Source organism: Malaclemys terrapin, chromosome 3 (assembly GCF_027887155.1).
Source record: "Malaclemys terrapin pileata isolate rMalTer1 chromosome 3, rMalTer1.hap1, whole genome shotgun sequence".
NCBI lineage: Eukaryota > Metazoa > Chordata > Testudines > Emydidae > Malaclemys > Malaclemys terrapin.
Genome location: NC_071507.1, coordinates 207,321,285 through 207,339,359, shown reverse-complemented (window position 1 = coordinate 207,339,359; position 18,075 = coordinate 207,321,285). Strand labels below are relative to the sequence as shown.

At 57.1% G+C, this 18,075-nt stretch overlaps 1 protein-coding gene across 4 annotated transcripts in view; it reads left to right on the top strand.

Moving 5' to 3' along the window:
• The window catches only part of AGBL5 (AGBL carboxypeptidase 5), a 45,069-nt gene extending 27,301 nt beyond the window's left edge, over positions 1-17,768 (top strand). The window contains exons 13-15 of one of the 4 annotated variants that reach the window (XM_054022754.1): positions 13,066-13,236; positions 15,148-15,263; positions 16,258-17,768. In XM_054022754.1, the coding sequence (XP_053878729.1) occupies positions 13,066-13,236; positions 15,148-15,263; positions 16,258-16,548 (578 nt within the window). In that variant the 3' untranslated portion in view covers positions 16,549-17,768. The remainder of the gene's footprint in view (positions 1-13,065; positions 13,237-15,147; positions 15,264-16,257) is intronic. The other 3 variants (XM_054022758.1, XM_054022753.1, XM_054022755.1) reach the window with 3 other exon arrangements.
• Positions 17,769-18,075: the final 307 nt, after the last annotated feature.

The window sequence follows — 18,075 nt, the reverse complement described above, 5'->3', positions numbered from 1 at the left end:
CTCGAGATTGCAGCTTCTAGAGAAGCTGGCAGGGGGAGTTCCAGCTCCGTTCCCCAGCCATTGCTGCTCTCCCAAGCATTCCCATGTCCGAGGGGCGCTCGGGCCGTAATACAAGTGCCTTCTTTGTTCCCAGGCTAAGTGCTGAGAAGCACTAGGAGTTGCAGTGTTTCCAGTGGTGTAGGGTGGATGACAGAGCCATGATATGTAACCAGGGGGTGAGCCCAAGCGATAGCCCACGCAGGTGCTCAGACTGGTTTACTGACCCCAAAACTAACAAGGCCCTTCCACAGACCTGCCTGGCTTGGGTGATTCTGGCCACCTAGAACCTCTCTGGACCACATCTTGGTCCTATGGTGCCCAGTCCAGCTATGGTGCCCTGACATGGAAAGCTACCCCTCCTAGCCAAAGCCCTAGCTGTGCCAGCACTTACTTCTCTGGCTTTGTCTCCCCTGCTACATACACTTCAGATGGGTTTAGAGCCACTGGCAGGCTGCTGCCTGGCCACGGGCTGGAGGCCACTAGGAAACCCCGGTGGGGTGCAGCTGCTGGCTGGCCGAGGGCATTCAGGACATGATCAGCCGGTATGCTGTAATTCCCCAGCCAGCTCCACTAGGTGGGCCTGCTGCTCTGGGCTGGTCCCAGTGGCTAGCAGCCAAGTGCAGGGCTTGGATGGGAATCTCTGCCCTGAAGCATGTCCCAAAGCCCCAGGGTGTCTAAGCTTGCCATGTCCTGCTGGGGCTGCAGTGTTCTCAGGGGCCAGGCATTGTCCATGGGACTCCACGGCTCATGGTACCAGATGCTGTTCTCCCGGAAGAGATTGTTGAATTCCCGACTGGCTTTGCTTCCTGCGCACTGCCTTCGTTTCACATGTAGCTTCGCCCCGTGCATCTGCTTTCCGGCTTTGGCAGCCTCCATGGGAACCCCATGGGAACAAATAAAAGGCTTGTGTCTCCATGGGCATGTTGTAATGTCTGTTTCTTCAGCTTTGCTTGTTTTGTCTGCCTCTGTCGGCAAAGCAACCCGCTGGCCTGAGGCTGCATGGCTAGAGTGAAACCAGGTCCTGTGCGGGCTGGGAGCTGCCCTGGGACATCCCCGAGGCCAGATGCGTGAGAGACTGGGGTTCTGGGGGAGTGAAGCTTAGGTAATACCCCAAGAATCCGTTCCCTGCGTATGCTTTGTGCACATCCTGGGCCTCGGAGGAGTGCGGGGTGGCTGGCTTGCTGCCTGAGTGGTTCGCTATGGCTGTGGCTGCACTGGCAGTTCATGGGAAGCCCTCCCAACTTGACCAGTGATTGCAGTGTTGGGAATGGGAGTGCAGACAGGGCTTGGTGCAGGTGTAGTCCCCCCAGGAGCGGGGACGCCAGAGGCCTTCCCACACTCACACTCCACAGTGCTAGAGCAATAGTGGGCGATTGCCCAGAGCTTGCTGTGGACGTAAGTGGGGCCAGGAGACTCATGACTTGCTAGTCTTTGCTCTAGAACTGGGGCCTGAAAGTACTACAAGTCCCAGCCTGCATCAGTGGGGATGAGTGGGGCACCCAGGCTCCTTTGCAGGAATGTAGGCCCTGTCTTTCTTACTCACCTTTCAAGCAAACCAACAGTCCTCACACTTCCATAGTGTCCGGCCCCTCCTGGCATCTGGAAGCAGGGTCAGTTTTGTGGTGGGCTGGTGAGAAGGGAAACACTCCAGGAGAAACTGGGCAAGGAGAGTGCTCCTGCTGGCTCGGTAACAATCACCCCTCCCCTATGCTGTCATGCCCCTGGGGCTCTGTGACCCTAGGCTCCCCTTGCTGTGCCCTGGAGAGCATTTTACATAGAACCGACAGCAAACCCGGTCTGAAGGCTGGCTGCACTGAGCATACTGCTCTGAGGCTGGGAATCGGGCGTCCTGTGCTGGCTTGCGGCTCTCCGCCTGCGTGTATTGGCCTCTCGGGGAGTAACGTTCTGCTTTTGTGTTTGCCTGGCAGAGCCATGCTTTCCCTCCCTCCCGAGCTTTCAGAGCCGTCTGCATTGAGTGAGGCGGGCAGGGGAGGGGGCCGGAGCAAGTGGAGTGCAGGAGTTGGCCCGAGGCTCGGTCCTCGAGCGCAGAGGAGCAGAGTACTCCGACCTGATAACATGCATTCCCCCCTCCCAGTGCTTCCCGGCCATGGATGCTAACAGAGGGGGGGTTAGCCCCGGGTACAGACTGGGGAGCGGTGTCCAGCCGCGCTGGCTGCTGCGGTGCCTCAGGGTGCGGTGTTAGACAAGCCAGGGCTGGCGACACCAGTGCCCACCTCTGCTGCCCCGCTGGCACTGAGCCAGAGGAACTTGCCCCTATCAAGGCTGCCAGAGCCAGGGTCCTCATCGGCACATAGCTCAGCTTGAGTGCTGGGGTCACTCCCCTGTGCGTGTGTGGGCTTGGTGGCACCAGTGAATCCCGCACCAATCAGGAGTGCCCGCCGCTCCCTCACCTGCTCTCTCAGCCTGTGTGAAATTGGGGGGCGAGGGGTGTTAATTTTTAAACAACGTCCCAGAAGCCCCATCACCCCCATGAGCAGCACCCCCCACAGGCAGGGTCTGCGCTGCTCCTGCTGCTAGACGTGGCGTTGGCAGGGCGGCATTGAGACACCTGGGTTCTGCCTAGCACCTTTCAAGCTCCTATGCCATGCAGTGCCATGCTGAGCCATGCCGCCGCCATCTCCTGCTCTGCTGTGGTCTTCCTTCCTTTCCCATCTGCGATGCCCTATTGGTCTCCTCCCACAGGTGTCCCCACAGCCTATCACCTGCCTCCCTTGGCCTGGAACACCTTCTAAGGGGAACTGCTCCAAGGAGCCCGCCCCCCCCGCAGCAGGCATGTGTGTGCTTACAATCAAAGCCAGTGCCATCTCAGAGGCCACCGCGTGGAACCACCTGATCCTGGCTGGACCCCTGGCCTTTCTCCACACGCCCCGTTTGGAGGCTCTTGGCCGCAGGATCCTGTGTTCTACAGAGCACCTAGCACAATGAGAAATGACTAAACAAGTCACTGAGCTCAGAGGGCTTTCCCAGCGCCAGCCCTGCGTGTGGGCGCCAGTGCTTGGCAAACCCAGAAGCGATGGGTTCATTCTGCTCACTGAGCTGCATCCGTGGCAGCAAGAGTTGGTTTATACACCACCCCAGAGCCGGCTGGGTGCTGCGTGGACGTGCACGTGCCGTCCCTGCCCCAAAGGGCTGGTAACTTCACTGGGCAGCATACCAAGCCCAAGGACGGGGGATTGGGCACAAGAGCCCCTGGTTTCCAATGCGAGTCTCCTTCCTTGGCTGCTTTGCCCGTGTATCTGTATTCACACCGTGCAACGACTGTTCTTCTAGTAACGTCCCTAGGTGTGCTCTACATCGGGTGCGCCCCCGGGCGCCTTTGACCAGAGACATTTGGCAGCAGTGCCCTTTGGTCCACACCTGCACCCTCGCTATCCTCAGGCCTCGGACTCAGGGTGGATGGGCCAGTGACGGAGGAACCACCCTCAGCTCCTTCTCAGCCAACACCTCAGCCTGAGAGACAGCAGCTTGAGGGGGCCACTGTGTAGCTAGTTTTCCCTTCGGGAACAGCTCCTCGTTTAGCGTTTCTTGTTTCTGGTTGTAGTTAGTGCTTTTAACTTTGGCTAGTTAGAGTAGTTTTTAGTAACGTTAGTTGGGGGGGACTTCTTGTCCCCCCTCACCCCGTCGGGGCCTTTCTCGCCTTTGAAGAAGTCTGTCTCCTCATGGCTAAATGCCCTGGATTTAAATGTTGCCTCAGATGGTGGGATTCACTCTCTGTATCTGCTGCTTAGGACACACTTGTGTCCCAGCTAAGTGTGAGATTTTTTTGAGGATTTAAGAGTAGGATTAGAAAAAACAGGAAGATTAAGTTTAGTCTTCTCATGATGGAGCACTGCCTTCTGCCTGCCTCACACCTGGGCCCTGATCTCCTCCCTTCCCACACCCATACAGTGGTCTTGCAGCGAGGACAGTGCCTGTCGACCTCTGCAGCCCACTCACCCACCAGACCTTTGAGGGGGGTTAGCACCAGGACTTCCAGGAAGAGGAGCTCCAGATCCCGTCACAGAGAACTCGGTGCCAAGAAGCCTGTGTCACCACAGAGATCTGCGTTTCCAGAGACCTCACATCCCAAAACGGGTACCACTGAGGTTCCAAATTCTCCAGGTACAGAGATTTCAGGTACTTTTAAGTCCCACCGTACCCAGCATTACTTGGTATTGCCCAGGCATGATCGTGGTGCAAGGGATTCTAAGGACTCTGCATCAAAGAAATTGGTACCGAATGCGTATCCTGCTTCCATGTTATCTACAGTACCCAAGTCGACATTGCAAGCTGATCAACTGGTGCCGTCAATGCCAGCATCATCCTTGGTACCACCATTTCGCACTGCAGAGCTTCGCCAGGTTTCTGTGCAGATTCACTGGTACCACATGCATTTCAGGTTCTCCAGGGACTTGTTTGTGTCAGATGAACCCACCTCCTTCCTACTAACGGGTACACAGAGACTCTTGGTACCGGAACGTTGTCTGTCACTGCATCATTCTCTGGCACCACCTTGTTCCCAGGTACCCACTAGAAAGGACAAGCAACCTGCCTTAACACCAGCCCTTCTGCTCCTCCCATGGACTATGAGCAGGAAAGCTCCTCTGACTCTGGTTTCCATGTGAGGTTCACTTAGTTCCCAGCCCAGAGCTGCCTCTCCTGACATCTTTTCTGAGAGAGAAACTCCAAGACACAGGCAGACTGCAGTCACTCCACATTCCTCCTGGTATGATCAACCCTGGAGGCCCCTCTTTTTCCTTATGGCCCCCCTCAGTTGCTGTTTTGGGACTCAAGGGGGTGCTTATCGGCAACAATTCTCCAGAGTGGCCAGCTACACTGGTGATGACCACCAAAGGAGTGATCACCCGTTCCTCCTGTTCCTCCACATCAGTCTCTCCACCTCAGAGGAAGCTACACCAAAAACTAACTTCTCCTGCTCGCCCCGCATACACAGATTATTGTCAGCAGTTCCAGGACCTTATGAAGAGGATCTGACTCCCTCCAGGTCCCCTTGGAGGAGGTCCATGAGACCCACCATGAACTCTGAGACATTCTCTGTACTGCCACTTTGAGTCCAGTAGCTTTGCCTGTAAGCAAGGCTTTACTTGAACCTCCCAAAACAATCTCGCAGACCCTGGCCACCATACTTCCAACTGGTAAAAGGGCAGATCATGTTCCTGATAAAGGTTCTGAATTTCTGCCAACAATCCCCCGGCACCTAATTCCTTGGTCGTTGATGCTGTGAATGACCGTAGTAGGCAACCGCACAAGGCCACACAGCATAATAAAGACCAAAAACGCCTAGTTATTGTGTTTTTAGGCTAGTTTAGATTAGGGTTTTTGCATTGAGTCGGGATACTTACAGCGCCGACCTGGTGGATCCCAGCATGAAGAAGCAGATTTAACAGATACGCATTGTGCCTGAAATGCCTAGGTGAGACTCATTCTCTGGTACCCGGTGCTATCTGCAGCACACTTACTCCTTGAGCCCAGAAGGACAGACAGAACAGACTTCTGACCTTTCTGTTACAAGAGGCCTTGTCAATCGAGCCTCTGGGATCCGATAATTCCAAAGGGTGGGAAAGGAAGGCTGCGAGACCTGAATCGGCTCCAAGCACTTCCAGATCTAAGAAAGTGCCAATCATGACACCAAGCTCCAGTTCCAAGTCAACAGAGCTTCTGGTAGCCAAGGCCTCAATCCAGCTCCAGAACTGTTATGGTCTCCATCAGAACTGGATAGAGACCCTAAGGATTGGGACAATTTACCAGACCCAACTCCATCAGTTCTGAAGAAAAGGAGGCTAAATTTAAAACATCTCAGGTGGTTCTTCGGCCAATTCGCAGCATGCAGATGCAAGACCTAAAGACTTAAGACCCCTGGATCTTTCAGAGGATATTGATCCAAAAAAGAGGCCATTGGATCGAATCATAGCAGCTCAACCTCATATTATCATAGTTACAGCGCATGTTGATCCGGACCTGCATCATATACTGGGTCCAGCCGCATGACATTGTTCTCCTGATAAGAGACCGAGATGATGTTGAGCAGGAGAGCTCTCCAGGGTCCCTGCTACCACCGCCTTACATTCCACCTGGCTCATCAAGAAAGACCATATCACCACTCTCTGTATTTCAGATCCCTACTTCAGTTATCTTCCCTATTGTTTCAGTATCTGATCCAGGATTGAATCAGCAGGTGTTGAGCTCACCCTGACACATCTAAGACTCAATCTTCTAGTGTGAAACAGTCTCCCTCATCAAATGAACACTCTTGGACATCCTATGTGTCAAACCAGTAATGTAATGCCAGATTTGGGTAATTGGCGAGACTGGCCCATGCCACCATGGATGTCTTGGCCAACCTGTTTATTAATAGCAGTCGAGAGAACCTGATTCTTTGGTTCCAGAACAACTTCCACCTGAACCTATGGATCTGAGGTGTCCAGATCCAAGACACCCAGATCCGACAGCCAGGGAACATTGCCCTACCTTAATGCAAGACATTGTCTCTGATGTAGGGTGCCAGGAAAGGTCTCCTTGGGATGACTTCCAACAAGAAGTCATGGAACTAGAAAATGGTTTGTTTCCAAATGAGAATGCCGGTGTAGCTGCAGCAGCATCTCCTTCTGAGGACGCAATTCAGTTCCATGGGCCTGTGGACAGGACGGCATCAACTTGAAAATCCCCATCAGTAGCTTTGGAAGAAACCACCTATCCAGTGTTTGATGTTTTGGACTCTACTGCAAAGAGGAAAGTCTCCTTGCCTGTGTTAAAAGATCTTCGGCAACCAGCAAAATCTCTCTAGTCCAGTCTGTCTTCATGTCAATCAGTTTCAAAACAGGCTGACAGATTGTATTAGATCACATATGAAGGATTCTCCTGCTTTCACCCATCACCTCCCTCTCGTTTCTTGTTGTAACAGCAGCAGTTCAAAAATTTAGGTCAGGTCTTCAACATTCTACCCCTTATGACAAAGAGGGGGAAAAGTTGGATTTTCTACAGAGAGAATTGTTTTCTTTGGCTTCCTTAAACATGCATGTGGCCAATTATCAAGCAATTGTGGCCACAGGTATTTTCACTTATGGGAGATGATATCAGTCTTCACCAAGATTCTTCCAGGGGATCAGAAAAAGTTAACAGCAGCTCTCAATAAAAAGGGCCAAGACTAAAGCGTGCCATCAGGCATTTGATGTCTCCTACACCACCTCAACATCTGTAGCATCAGCAGTAGCTCTTCATAGGCATGCATGACTATGGTCATCCTCTCTTCCAATGGAAACAAAATCTAAATAGAGGATCTGCCCTTTGAAGGGGTGGGACATTTTAGTGTGAAAACTGATGAGCTATTGGAAAAGACACACTCCACTGCGAGATCTCTGAGATTACTGCCTCATTATAGAAGGAAAGCACCTCTGCCTGTGTTCCTGTGTCACAGGAAATACTTTCCTTCCTCTTTGGCTTATAATCAAAAGAGACAGCCACACTATCAGCAGTACCACCACCGCCGCCAAAGGTCCTCTCCACCACAGAAGAGGAAGAAATCCTACAAGCCTCAGATGAGGACAAAACACCTCAGCCATATCCTCTCTGCCTAATGTCAGGCCGCAGTTTGACATGAAGATTGAGAGCTTCGCTTTCAGACCATCCTACCCCCATTACTGGAGACTTGTCCCATTTCTGCACTGCATGGACAACTGTCGCTTCCAACGGATGGGTAAAGAAAAGTGATACTATCCAGTTCAAATCCCTTCCTCCATGCAAATCTCCCCTCCCCACCCTTTTCAGGGCCCCTTCCCAGGAGAGGTTATTGAGGCCATAAATACAAGCTCTGTCGCAAGCAGGAGCTATAGAAGAAGTATGATTAACTTCCAGAAACAAAGGGCTGTACTCCCGATACTTTCTAATCCCAAAGAAGAATGGAGGGCTCAGAACAGTTCTTGATCTCAGAGCTTTAAACAGACACATTAGGAAGAGTCCGTTCCGGATGCTAACCCTGGTCGTGATTATTCCTTCCCTGTCTACTCTGGTTTGGTTTGCCGCTCTCGATCTCAAAGATGCATATTTCCTTAAGACCCTCCCATTGCAAATACCTACCTTTTACCCTTGGTCTAGAGCACCACGCCCAGAGTTCATACCCAGCGTCTGGCTCCAGCGGCAGTATATCTGAGCCAACAAGGGATTTTCATCTTCCCTTACTTAGACGATTGGCCCCAAGGGTTCCATCTGAGGAAGAATTAGGGAAAGCTGTTCTGTTTGGTTCCCCACATGCTGTATTCGCCATATCGACTGCAGCTGGCAAAATCAATGCAGCAACTCACCTCAAATGATGCTTTCTGAGCTTGGCCAGAGCCAGACTTGGTTCTCTTGAATTGCACTTGTTGATACAAAAGTTCTTCTTTCCGGCATTGGAAAGATTACCTTGGTTTTCCTGCGTTCTTTGTCAGGGGTTTCCAAGTGTTGTTTCAGTTTGTTAGGTGTCATGGTGTCGCTAGACAGCACCATGGGGTGTAGCAGGCATTTCTGGCCTTTCTTCGTTCTTGACCAAAACACTGGTGAAGCCATTATCAAAGAAAGCCCATCAAGTTTGTGAGCACATTTCTTGGACTCTTGTCTTTCGTTCCTAACTGCATCACTAGACTCTCCGCTGGAGGCTGAAGCAGATCCTTTGCATAAAAATGAGCTGACTGGGTCTCTTACCATAATAGTTCACTGTTAAGCGAGTGAGGCCAGGACATAGGAAGGCCCTGTGTGGTGATACTAGGGCAGCACTGAGACAGTGACTCGCAGTGGTTCTCTTTCCATGCGCGCCAACAGGGATGCAAGAAGATATGGGCCCTGCCTTAAGGAGCTGACAAGCCACTGCAGATTCCCCTCTGAGGAGAGGCCAGCACAGGCTCCTCCCAGCTCAAGCAGAGAGGATGCCCACAGCTAAGGCTCTTCTGCATTCAAGCCCCTCCGCTGGATGCTTGCACAGCTGGAATGGTGCAAATGGCCAAACTGGCATCTGCAGAGCCAGTGTGTCTGGAACTGCTCCACAAACGCTGCGCCAGGAGGCTGCCAACATGGTGGCCTCCGCCCAGCGCAGCCTTACCTGTACAGTGTGTGCAAGATCACACTGGGCAGAGGCTGCTATTTTGTAGCTCAACATTGCCGCCACCTGGCATGGCATTTGTGGAGCTGGTCCAGACGCATTCAGGGGCTGACAGCATCATCTCTCAGGCCCATTGGACCTGCTTCCCCATATGCTTACGGCACAACCCCATTTGGGGCCACAAGCCACAGTTTGGGAGCCTATGTCTTACAACATAAGAATGTCCACACTGGGTCAGACCAGTGGACCACCTATCCCAGTATTCTGTCTTCTGACAACGGCCAGTGCCAGGCGCTTCACAGGGAATGAACAGAACAGAGCAATTATCTAGTGATCCAACCCGTCATCCATTCCCAGCTTCTAACCATCAGAGGTTTAGGGTCACCCAAAGCGTGGGGTTGCATCCCTACCCATCTTGGCTAATAGCCATTGATGGACCTATTCTCAATGAATTGATCTAGTTCTTTTTTGAATCCAGTTATACTTTTGGCCTTCACAACATTCTCTAGGAATGAGTTCCACAGGTTGTCGGTGCATTGTGTGAAGGAATTCTTCCTTTTGTTTGTTTTAAACCTGCTGCCTATTCATTTCATTGGGTGACCCCTAGTTCTTGTGTTATGAGGAGTAAATAACACTCCCTTATCTACTTTCTCCACACCAGTCATGATTTTATAGACCTTGGTCATATCCCCCCTTAGTCGTCTCTTCTCCAAATTAAATCATTACAAACAAACAAGTAAAAGCTGCGCTTCTAAGAATAAAATCTAATTTAACAAACTAGAGTCTTTTGCCCCAAGTCAGGTTTTCACCTAGATTCAGTTTATAGAGACTTTGAACCTCCACTTTTTACAGATGCACCGCTCGGGCCTCTTCTGTCTGCCCAGTAGTGGATGCCAAAATGACTTTCTGTCATTGCTTATATCTTCCAAAGACTAAGGAAGGTTTCCTGGAGCTGCAGCTTCCATTCCCCATGAAAGTGTTAAGTGTCCATCCCCCATTCTGGTTTGCCTGATGGCTTTGTCTACCTTGCATGTAAATGTACCTTCATTGTCTCTGCCTGGTGACCAGGCTGGTCAGACAAGGAGCTGCGTATCTCTTTGGCTTAGGCGGGCTGGGGTTCCTGGCCTGCTTGCCAGACGCATTTTAAGAACTGAATTCTAGCATCTATTTCTAATTTTTTTACACACCCCAGACATACACACATGATGATTTTTGGGACCAGAGTGTCACCAGTTTGTGTATGCCTTACATCACGCCTTTCGGATACCGATGGATGTAGTGAGTGTGCCAGGCCTGACAAGCTGCTGCCACAGTAGTGAACTGCCAGTGGGACTCTGTGGTAACACCCCGCCACCCTCACGCACACACCGTTTTCTGTAACAAAAAGGTATCTTCCAACCCCATCCCCAGACTTGGATGTCAATCAGGGCCTCATTCACCAGCACTTCACACCTCAGGAGAGCGTTAGGTTTTTATTTGGACAAGACTAAACCTTGCCGGGTGTCTTCCAGGCAGACAGAATTAGAGGGGCCCCCATTTCTCCTCAGAGACTCTCCAAGCGCATTTCCGGTTGGATCCTCTCGACAGCGCGCAGTGTGGGCGATGCCTGAAGTGGAGCACGCCGCGGGACATGGCTCGAAAAGGCGACGTTACTTACACCGCCCAGGCCTGGTGTTCTGGAAGATTTGTCCCTACAGGTGCTCCGCCACCCACCCTCCGTCCCGTCTGCTTCATCTCGTCTCGGCGGGACGTTGTGGTTACAAAGGAAGTGAGAGGGTGGTTCGTCTGACACTGCCCCGTCCCCCAGGCTGGTGTCTATGCGCACCGGCCGTGCAGCACCCAGAGGGTCAGATATCTCAAAGAGCTTGTTTCCACCGTCCCGGCTCTGGCAGAGTGGGGCAGGGCAGCAGAGAGTCACTGGCTAGCCTAGCCCGAGCCGGGGGCGGGAGGGCGAGGGCCATGGCTGACGAGAGCGGGCACAGACACGCCAAGCAGCGTTTGTAGGAATCTTGCATGTTTTTAACTTTCACAAAGTTTCCAGTTTCTGGGTTTGGCGGGGGGGGAAAGGGAAACTTTTGACCAAAATGAAAGTTTTTCATAGAAGATTTTTGCTTTGGTCAAACAGCGCTTTTTTTGTTTCCACCTGCCTGGCTGAGGCTGTGGTAGGAACTGCTGGGCAGGCTTGTTCAGCACAAGGCAGCTGTGTTTCCCGGCCTGGCTGACTCCCTTCCCCTTCCAGCTGGGCTTTCAGCCGCAGCTTGCTGTGCACGCCCCGTCCCCGCTCCTGCCTGGTCCCCGCGCAGAGCCAGCTCCGGGCTGGGTGGTGCATGAGCAGAAAGGGGACCAGCTCTTCACCTCGGAGGAGCATGGATAGCTTGTACGGGGGGGTGAGAGGACACAGCTCTCAGCAAACCCCTTTCCGCGCCTGCCTCCATGGAAAAGGGTCCCCGTCCAAATGGCCAGCTTGCATGTTCTCTAGGCGGCTGCCTGCTGCTGCGTCTCCAGGGGCTGTAGGAACTGAGCGACAGAGAGGCCTGTAAGTCACGTCGCGTGCCCTCGCTCTGCTGCGCAGCTCCACGCACAGAGCTGGCTCCTTGGGGGAGGACCAGGGGCTTCCTTTCTCTACCCATAAGACACTGTGCCCAGCTCTGCTGCTGCAGAAATAACACCAGCCGTCTCCCCTCCAGCATGCTACCCACGCAGGGGCTTGCTGCCAGGCCAGCTGTTCCCCCGTTACACCCCTCGGCCCAGAGGGTGAGGCCCTGTCCTGCTGTGTGCTGAGCCCTGTGGAGCCGAGTGGGGCTGCTGCCAGCTCCATTTCATTCCCAGTGCCCGCCCCCCCCCCCCCCAGCTGTGGCACTGGAATGGGGCAGCAGAAACGTGCCCAAAAGCACCAAGTGGGGGTGGGGCCCTTTTGTATGACCTGCCCCAAGACTCACCAGTGCAAGAGGCAGCGACTGCAGGTCGGGGCCAGGGTGTGCCCTGCCAGCAAGTGAGCCAGTCACTGCTGGGCCCTGTGCTCGCGGCAGCCTGAGGGACACAGGAGATGTCAAATGGCAGCCTGATGCCATGGCGTTTGGGAAGAGTTTAACCACACTACCTTGGCCTGGTTCCTACTTGATCATTAAACTGTCACCCTAAAATTCCCTCGCCACTTGTTGTTCACTTCCTGTCCTAAATTGCTGGGGGGGGGGTTGCCATGTGCTGCTTAGCAGCTGCTGTGTTCCTCCCCAGAGGTGGCTGGTGCCCGTTCCGGGCTGTGGCGTGTTGTGTATGGGAGACCTGTGTGCTCAGTGCTGCGCTCTCCCCTGAGGCCTCGCGGGCTGGAAGACACATCAGCCCCCCGGCAGCTGCAGCGCGTGGAGAGAGCTGGAGGGGGGCTTGTTGTGCCGGTTCTCTGCCATCCTAGGCGGGCTGCCTTCAGCTGACTGAATGGCCCGGCCTGGTGCTCCAGTCAGGCTCCGAGCTAGACGTGTCTAGGCATGCCTGCAGCTCTGGCTCCAGCGGGAGCTGGGGCTGCAGATCCGGCCCCTCCTATTTCAGAGCCTGGCTCCAGCACCCAGGTGTGGCGGCCTGGCCGTGCTTTGAGTGCCTCATGGGAGTGGTGCCCTGGGCAGGTCATGGGGAATTGCTGCCCTTGCCAGGGCCATCTGGAGTCAGGTGACAGCCGGACCCGGCTGCAGATTGTCCTGTCCCTGGGGGTCCCCAGGGGGCCACTTGCACCTTCTGCTCTTGGACCCAGCTCGCACGGTGCCCCCCCAGTTTGGAGGGGCTGGTGTCAGGCAGAGCCTGCAGCAGGGAGGTGGGTCGCTCTGCTTCTGCGCTTGGCAGGCTCCTCCGCCTGGCAGGGGGCATAGGGCACTGTGTGAGGGGAGGGGGTGAGCAACACCGCCAGCCCCTTCCTGAACTTCCTTTTCAAACTCCCTCCTCCCCAGAGCCCCGCGTGCAGGACAAACAGCGCCAGCAGCACCTGACTCTGCTGCGAGCAGCGACCAGCAGCATCCAGCCACCAGCGCCTCTCCCTCCCTGTGCCAGGCGTCTGTCCCAGCCTCCGCCGCCCGCCAGCCTGCGCCCCTGCTCCCTGCCAGCCTCCCTCAGCCTGTCAGGTTTGTGTCTGCTCCACCCCCAGCCTCTCCACGTTCAGCCCGTCTCTCCAGTCCAGGGCCCAGGCCTTAGGCGAGAGGTTCCCCCTTCCCGGGGAGGGCCAAGCTAGCCTGGCAGCAGTGCTGGCAGAGGGAGGCCTGGACACGGAGCTCACGGAGCGAGTGTTGCATCCTGCTGTGTGGGGCCGGTCCCAGGCTCTGCTGGGAGGCCGGTCCTGGTGCCCCCAGGGGTCCTTCCTGTTCCACGTGCCCCCCGTGCATATCAGTGTGTCTGCGCCCAGACAGTTCTTGCCAGCCCAGGCCTGTCTCCAGGCAGGTCACTTGGTTACTGTGCCTCTGTCCTAGTGACTGGCCGCTCCCCAGCGAGGCCTGCGTGGGACGGCAGCGGGCGGCTCCCATTGTGCTCCAGTGCTGGGCTGTGGCTGTCCCCAGGCCCTGTGGTGCAGGCTCCTCCCGGCTCCCTCAGGTAGCTGGATATGCCACCTACGCTAACGGCCAGAACCAGCCCAGCAAGGCAGCGGAGGACTCAAGGCGATGGCCTGCGTGGCAGGAGAGGCGGGGCCCTGACTGAAATAGCCTCGTTGTAACCCCACTCCAGTGGCCTGGGGCGCGCAGCGTGTTCTGAGCCGCTGCTACCCCCAGAGAGCAGAGCAGCCTGTGACCCTCCCCACGTCCTGCGGGCCAGGGCAGGGGCAGTGCAGGCAGACGCTGCCCTGGGGCCAAGGCATGGGGGGGAAGCGGGGGTGCTCCGGCATTGCAGGTAGGGACGTGCCCAAGGAGGCGCCACATCTGGCTTTGCCGCCACAGAGCGTGGAGGGAGCTGGGACCCTGGAGCTCCTGCATCGGAGCCCAACTGGGCCCTGGCTGCCTGTTCTTCCCTCGCAGTCTGCCTTGCCCGGCCTCCTGGGGCCATGGGAGGGTCAGTGTGGCTGCCCCGGGGCACAGTTGTATTCTGCTGTGGGGGTGATACGCCGCTGCCAGGCCTGGGCCAGGCTTCCTCGCGTTCCTGTATTAGCCGCCCCAGTGGGAGGAATAAAGATTTTCCAAAGCTGGCGTCTCTGGACTCTCCTTAGGCGCCGACTCGTGGGTGCTCCAAAATTTGGTGGGTGGGTGCAGCTCCACTGGCAGCTCCCCGCCCTGACCCCAACTCACCTCTGCTCCGCCTCCTCCCCTGAAGGCGCTGCCCTGCTCTGCTTCTCCACACACACACACCCCGCTTCCCGCGAATCAGCTGTTCGCGCGGGAAGCCTGGGGCGGAGAAGCAAGCGGTGGTGCACTCAGGACCAGGGAGGTGGAGCAGAGGTGAGCCCCCCCACCCCCCCCCGAAAAAAAAAAGCAAGGGGACGCGGCTGGAGGAGTGAGGCGCGGGAGGGGGGCGGTGCGGCACGGCCGGAGGAGCCAAGGGGGGCAGCACGGCACAGCCGGAGGACCACGGGGGTGGGGCGCAGCATGGCTGCAGCGCGGCCGGAGGAGCCATGTGGGGGGCACGGCCGGAGGAGCCAAGGGGGGGTGCAGCCGCAGGAGCGAGGGGGAACGCGCGCAGCACGGCCGCAGTGTGGCTGGAGGAGCCAAGGGAGGGGGGCGCGTGGCCAGAGGAGCCAGCCAAGGTAGGGCGCCTTTTTTTGTGTGTTTGCTCCCCCTGCTCTTAGAACCTGGCTACGCTACTGCCGCTCAGGCCTGGATTCTGCGAGCTTTCCGCCTCCCTTTGAACTCCCAAGAACTGGTCACCCATCACACACTGTCACAGCAGAGCTCAGCATAGCCCGCTTTCCCTGCACACACGTAGCACCGCTGCCCTCTGCCCGCACGGTACCATGGAGGTACAGCCAGCGACGCCCACAAGCACTGCTCCTGCAGCGTGCCCTTCCGGTGCCGGGACTGACGGGGTTCAGCTCTCTTTCGTTTGTCACCTAGGGACCTCACCCACGGGCAGTAAGGCCGGGGCTCTGGTGATCACCAGCCGTGGACTTCAGGCAGCAGAGCACGGCCGGGAAGAGCCGAAGACCCCGTATGGCATGGCGCTGGTGCAGGTAACGCTCGGAGCTGGGAAGAACGTGGAAACCAACCTGGCTGCTACCCCCTGAAGCCTCTAAGCCAGCCCCTCCCTGCCCCTTGTGGTCACATGCCTGCTCTCTTGGATCCCCCCACCAGCCCCCTTTGAGGTGGGTCTCCTGCCATGGGAGTTGGGAGCCAGGCCCCTAACGGGCCCATTAGCTCACCCGGTCTCAGCCCGTCTGTCCCCGGCCAGGGCCGTCCGAACCCCTTCCCTGTGCTGAGCCAGGAACTCACCCACCAGAGCCTCTGGCAGCTGCAGGCAGAGACCAGGAGAGTCCGGGCCCCTGCAGCGCGCGGGAATTGATGGGGGGGCGGCGGTTTGCACAGACTACAGCTCTGATGATGGGCGGCCTGGGAGAGGTTGGGCCCCCGTGGGGAGGCCTGGGAGAGGTTGGGCACCCGCCTATAGCAGAGAGGGGTGCATGGGGCAGCATTTCCAAAGGGAAATGGTTTGGAATTGACATTTTCCTCTGTAACCCTGCCCCCACGCTGGCTGTCCTGCTGCGGGGCTGGGCTGGGGGTGGGGTTGGGCCGGCGAGGAATGTCCTGGCCATCATGTGAGTTGCTGGGTGGCTCTGCTGGCCCCATGCTCCTCTGGGAGAGGCTGAGGGTCGCCCACCCCCAGGGCTCTGGGTTCCAGCTCCACCCAGCGACGAGATTCCTCCCTGGGCTGAGTACAGCCCCCACTGGGTCCCTGGATTCCCATCAGACCCTACGGGCTCCACTCTGCACTCGCTGTCCGTGCTGTGTGCACAGGGGAGGCTCGGCTGGGTGGGGGCCCCAGGCTTGGAGCTGCCCTGGAAGCCAAGGGATGGGGGGTGGCCCCCTCATGCTGCAGGTGGCCAGAGCCCCAGGGGATGGGCAGGGAGCCCAGCGTGGTGCTTGGCTGCTGTCACCCCATCTCCAAGCTGGCTGGGCTGGATCTTCCCCCCCCAGCCCTCTCCAATCGTCTCCTGTCTTTCTGCTTAGAACCTTCCGAAGAGGCTGAGCACCAGGAAAGTCCTGGAACCACCCAGGTACCGTGTCCCCCGCGCTGGGGGAGGGCACTGGAGGGCCATGCCCCGGGGGAGGGGGGCTCCAGGCAGCTCCCTGACCACAACACCCCACAGCCTCCCGGAGCCCCAGTCCCACCAAGCGCTGGCCAGGCAGGGTGCTCCCAGCTCTGGCTCCCTGGTGTCTCACTCTGCCCCTCGGGGCACGTGGGAGCCCATCAGACTACATGAGGCTATTCGCCAGGCTGGGCACGGGTGGTGTCCCTAGTCTCTGTTTGCCAGGAGCTGGGAGCGGGCGACGGGCTGGATCACTGGACGATTCCCTGTTCTGTTCATTCCCTCTGGGGCCCCTGGCGTTGGCCACTGTCGGCAGACAGGACACTGGGCTAGATGGACCCTTGGTCTGACCCAGCCTGGCCGATCTTGTGTTCTGTCCTGCCCTGAGGGATGAGCAAGGGGGGGGCTTTGGGAAATGCTGTGCTGGGGATCCAGCCGGGCCCTTCCATTGCAGGCACTTCCTATGGGGTGAGAGAAAGCGCTGGAGCCCCTGGGGCTGCATGGACCTCCCATCCCCAGGGCCCAGCACCTGCCCTGCCTCGGACCCTGCAGCGCTCTGGGCAGGCCCATGGTGTGCCCCGGGGGCTGCAGCTACTCCTGTAACGCACCCTGGGCTTGGCCCTCTGCCCCCCTCCTGCCGTTGTGGATGCGGGAGCCAGGCTAGGGCGTGCGGCTGGAGGAGGGGACCCAGCCCCATTGACTGTCAGGGGGCTGCCTCTGGTTAGAGCCACTGAGTTCAGACCCTGGCTGCCTGGGGAGCCCTTCCTTGGCTAACATGCCCCTGCTGGCCACCGGCTCCGGCAGTCACTGCCCTGCAGCCTCAGCCCAAGGGGCTGGAGGGGTGGGACTAGGTGCAACCAGGAGCAGTGAACACTGTTGTCTCCGTGCTGCCGGGCAGGGCCTGGCCAGCAGCTGATACCAGCCTCAGGAGCTGGGAACCTGCCTGCAGTGCTCCAGTGCATCCGCCCCCAGGCCTGTTGCGTTTTCTGGGGCCCAGGGGGAGGAGCTGCAGAATCCGGTATGTGGCTCCCAGGGGCTGCCTGGGGGACAAGGCCCCTTCCCAGCCTGCTGAGCGTGCCCCCTGGGGAGGGACTGAATGGCGCGGGCAGACTCAGACCCCTTCCCCAACACACAGCCGGCTAGCCCTGTCTGGGCCTGCTCCAAGGGGACGCAGCCGAGCGCTGTGCTACCCAGAGGGAGGGGACGTGGCTGTAGTGGGTGGGTGTGACGAACTGGGACTGTTCTTGCTGGGGTGTGGGAATGCTGACAGGGGAGTGTGACTAGGATGGTCTGCATCGGAGGATGGGAGTCGGCCCGAGGGAACATACCTGAGCTTGTAACATGAGAACCCAGGAGGGGGTTGGAGGTCAGGTGACTCCGGGGCCCGGGAAACTGAACAAAGGCTGTGGGAGGGGTCGCTGAAGGCAGAGTGCTGGAAGCAGGCTGGAGAGATGGCTGGGAGGCAGAGATGGCTCTGACCCCCCAAAGGGGGGTGGGCTGGCATGCCCTGGGACCCCAAGCTGGACCTAACTGAGGGGGGCCCTGTTGTCTGTGCCTGCAAGACCTGTCTTGGACTGTATTCCTGTCATCCAAATAAACCTTCTGCTTTACTGGCTGGCTGAGAGTCATGGTGAATCGCAGGAAGCCGGGGGTGCAGGGCCCTGAGTCCCCCAATACTCCGTGACAACTGGTGGCAGAGGCGGGATTTACTGCACCCCGTGGACGGCGCTTCCTGCAG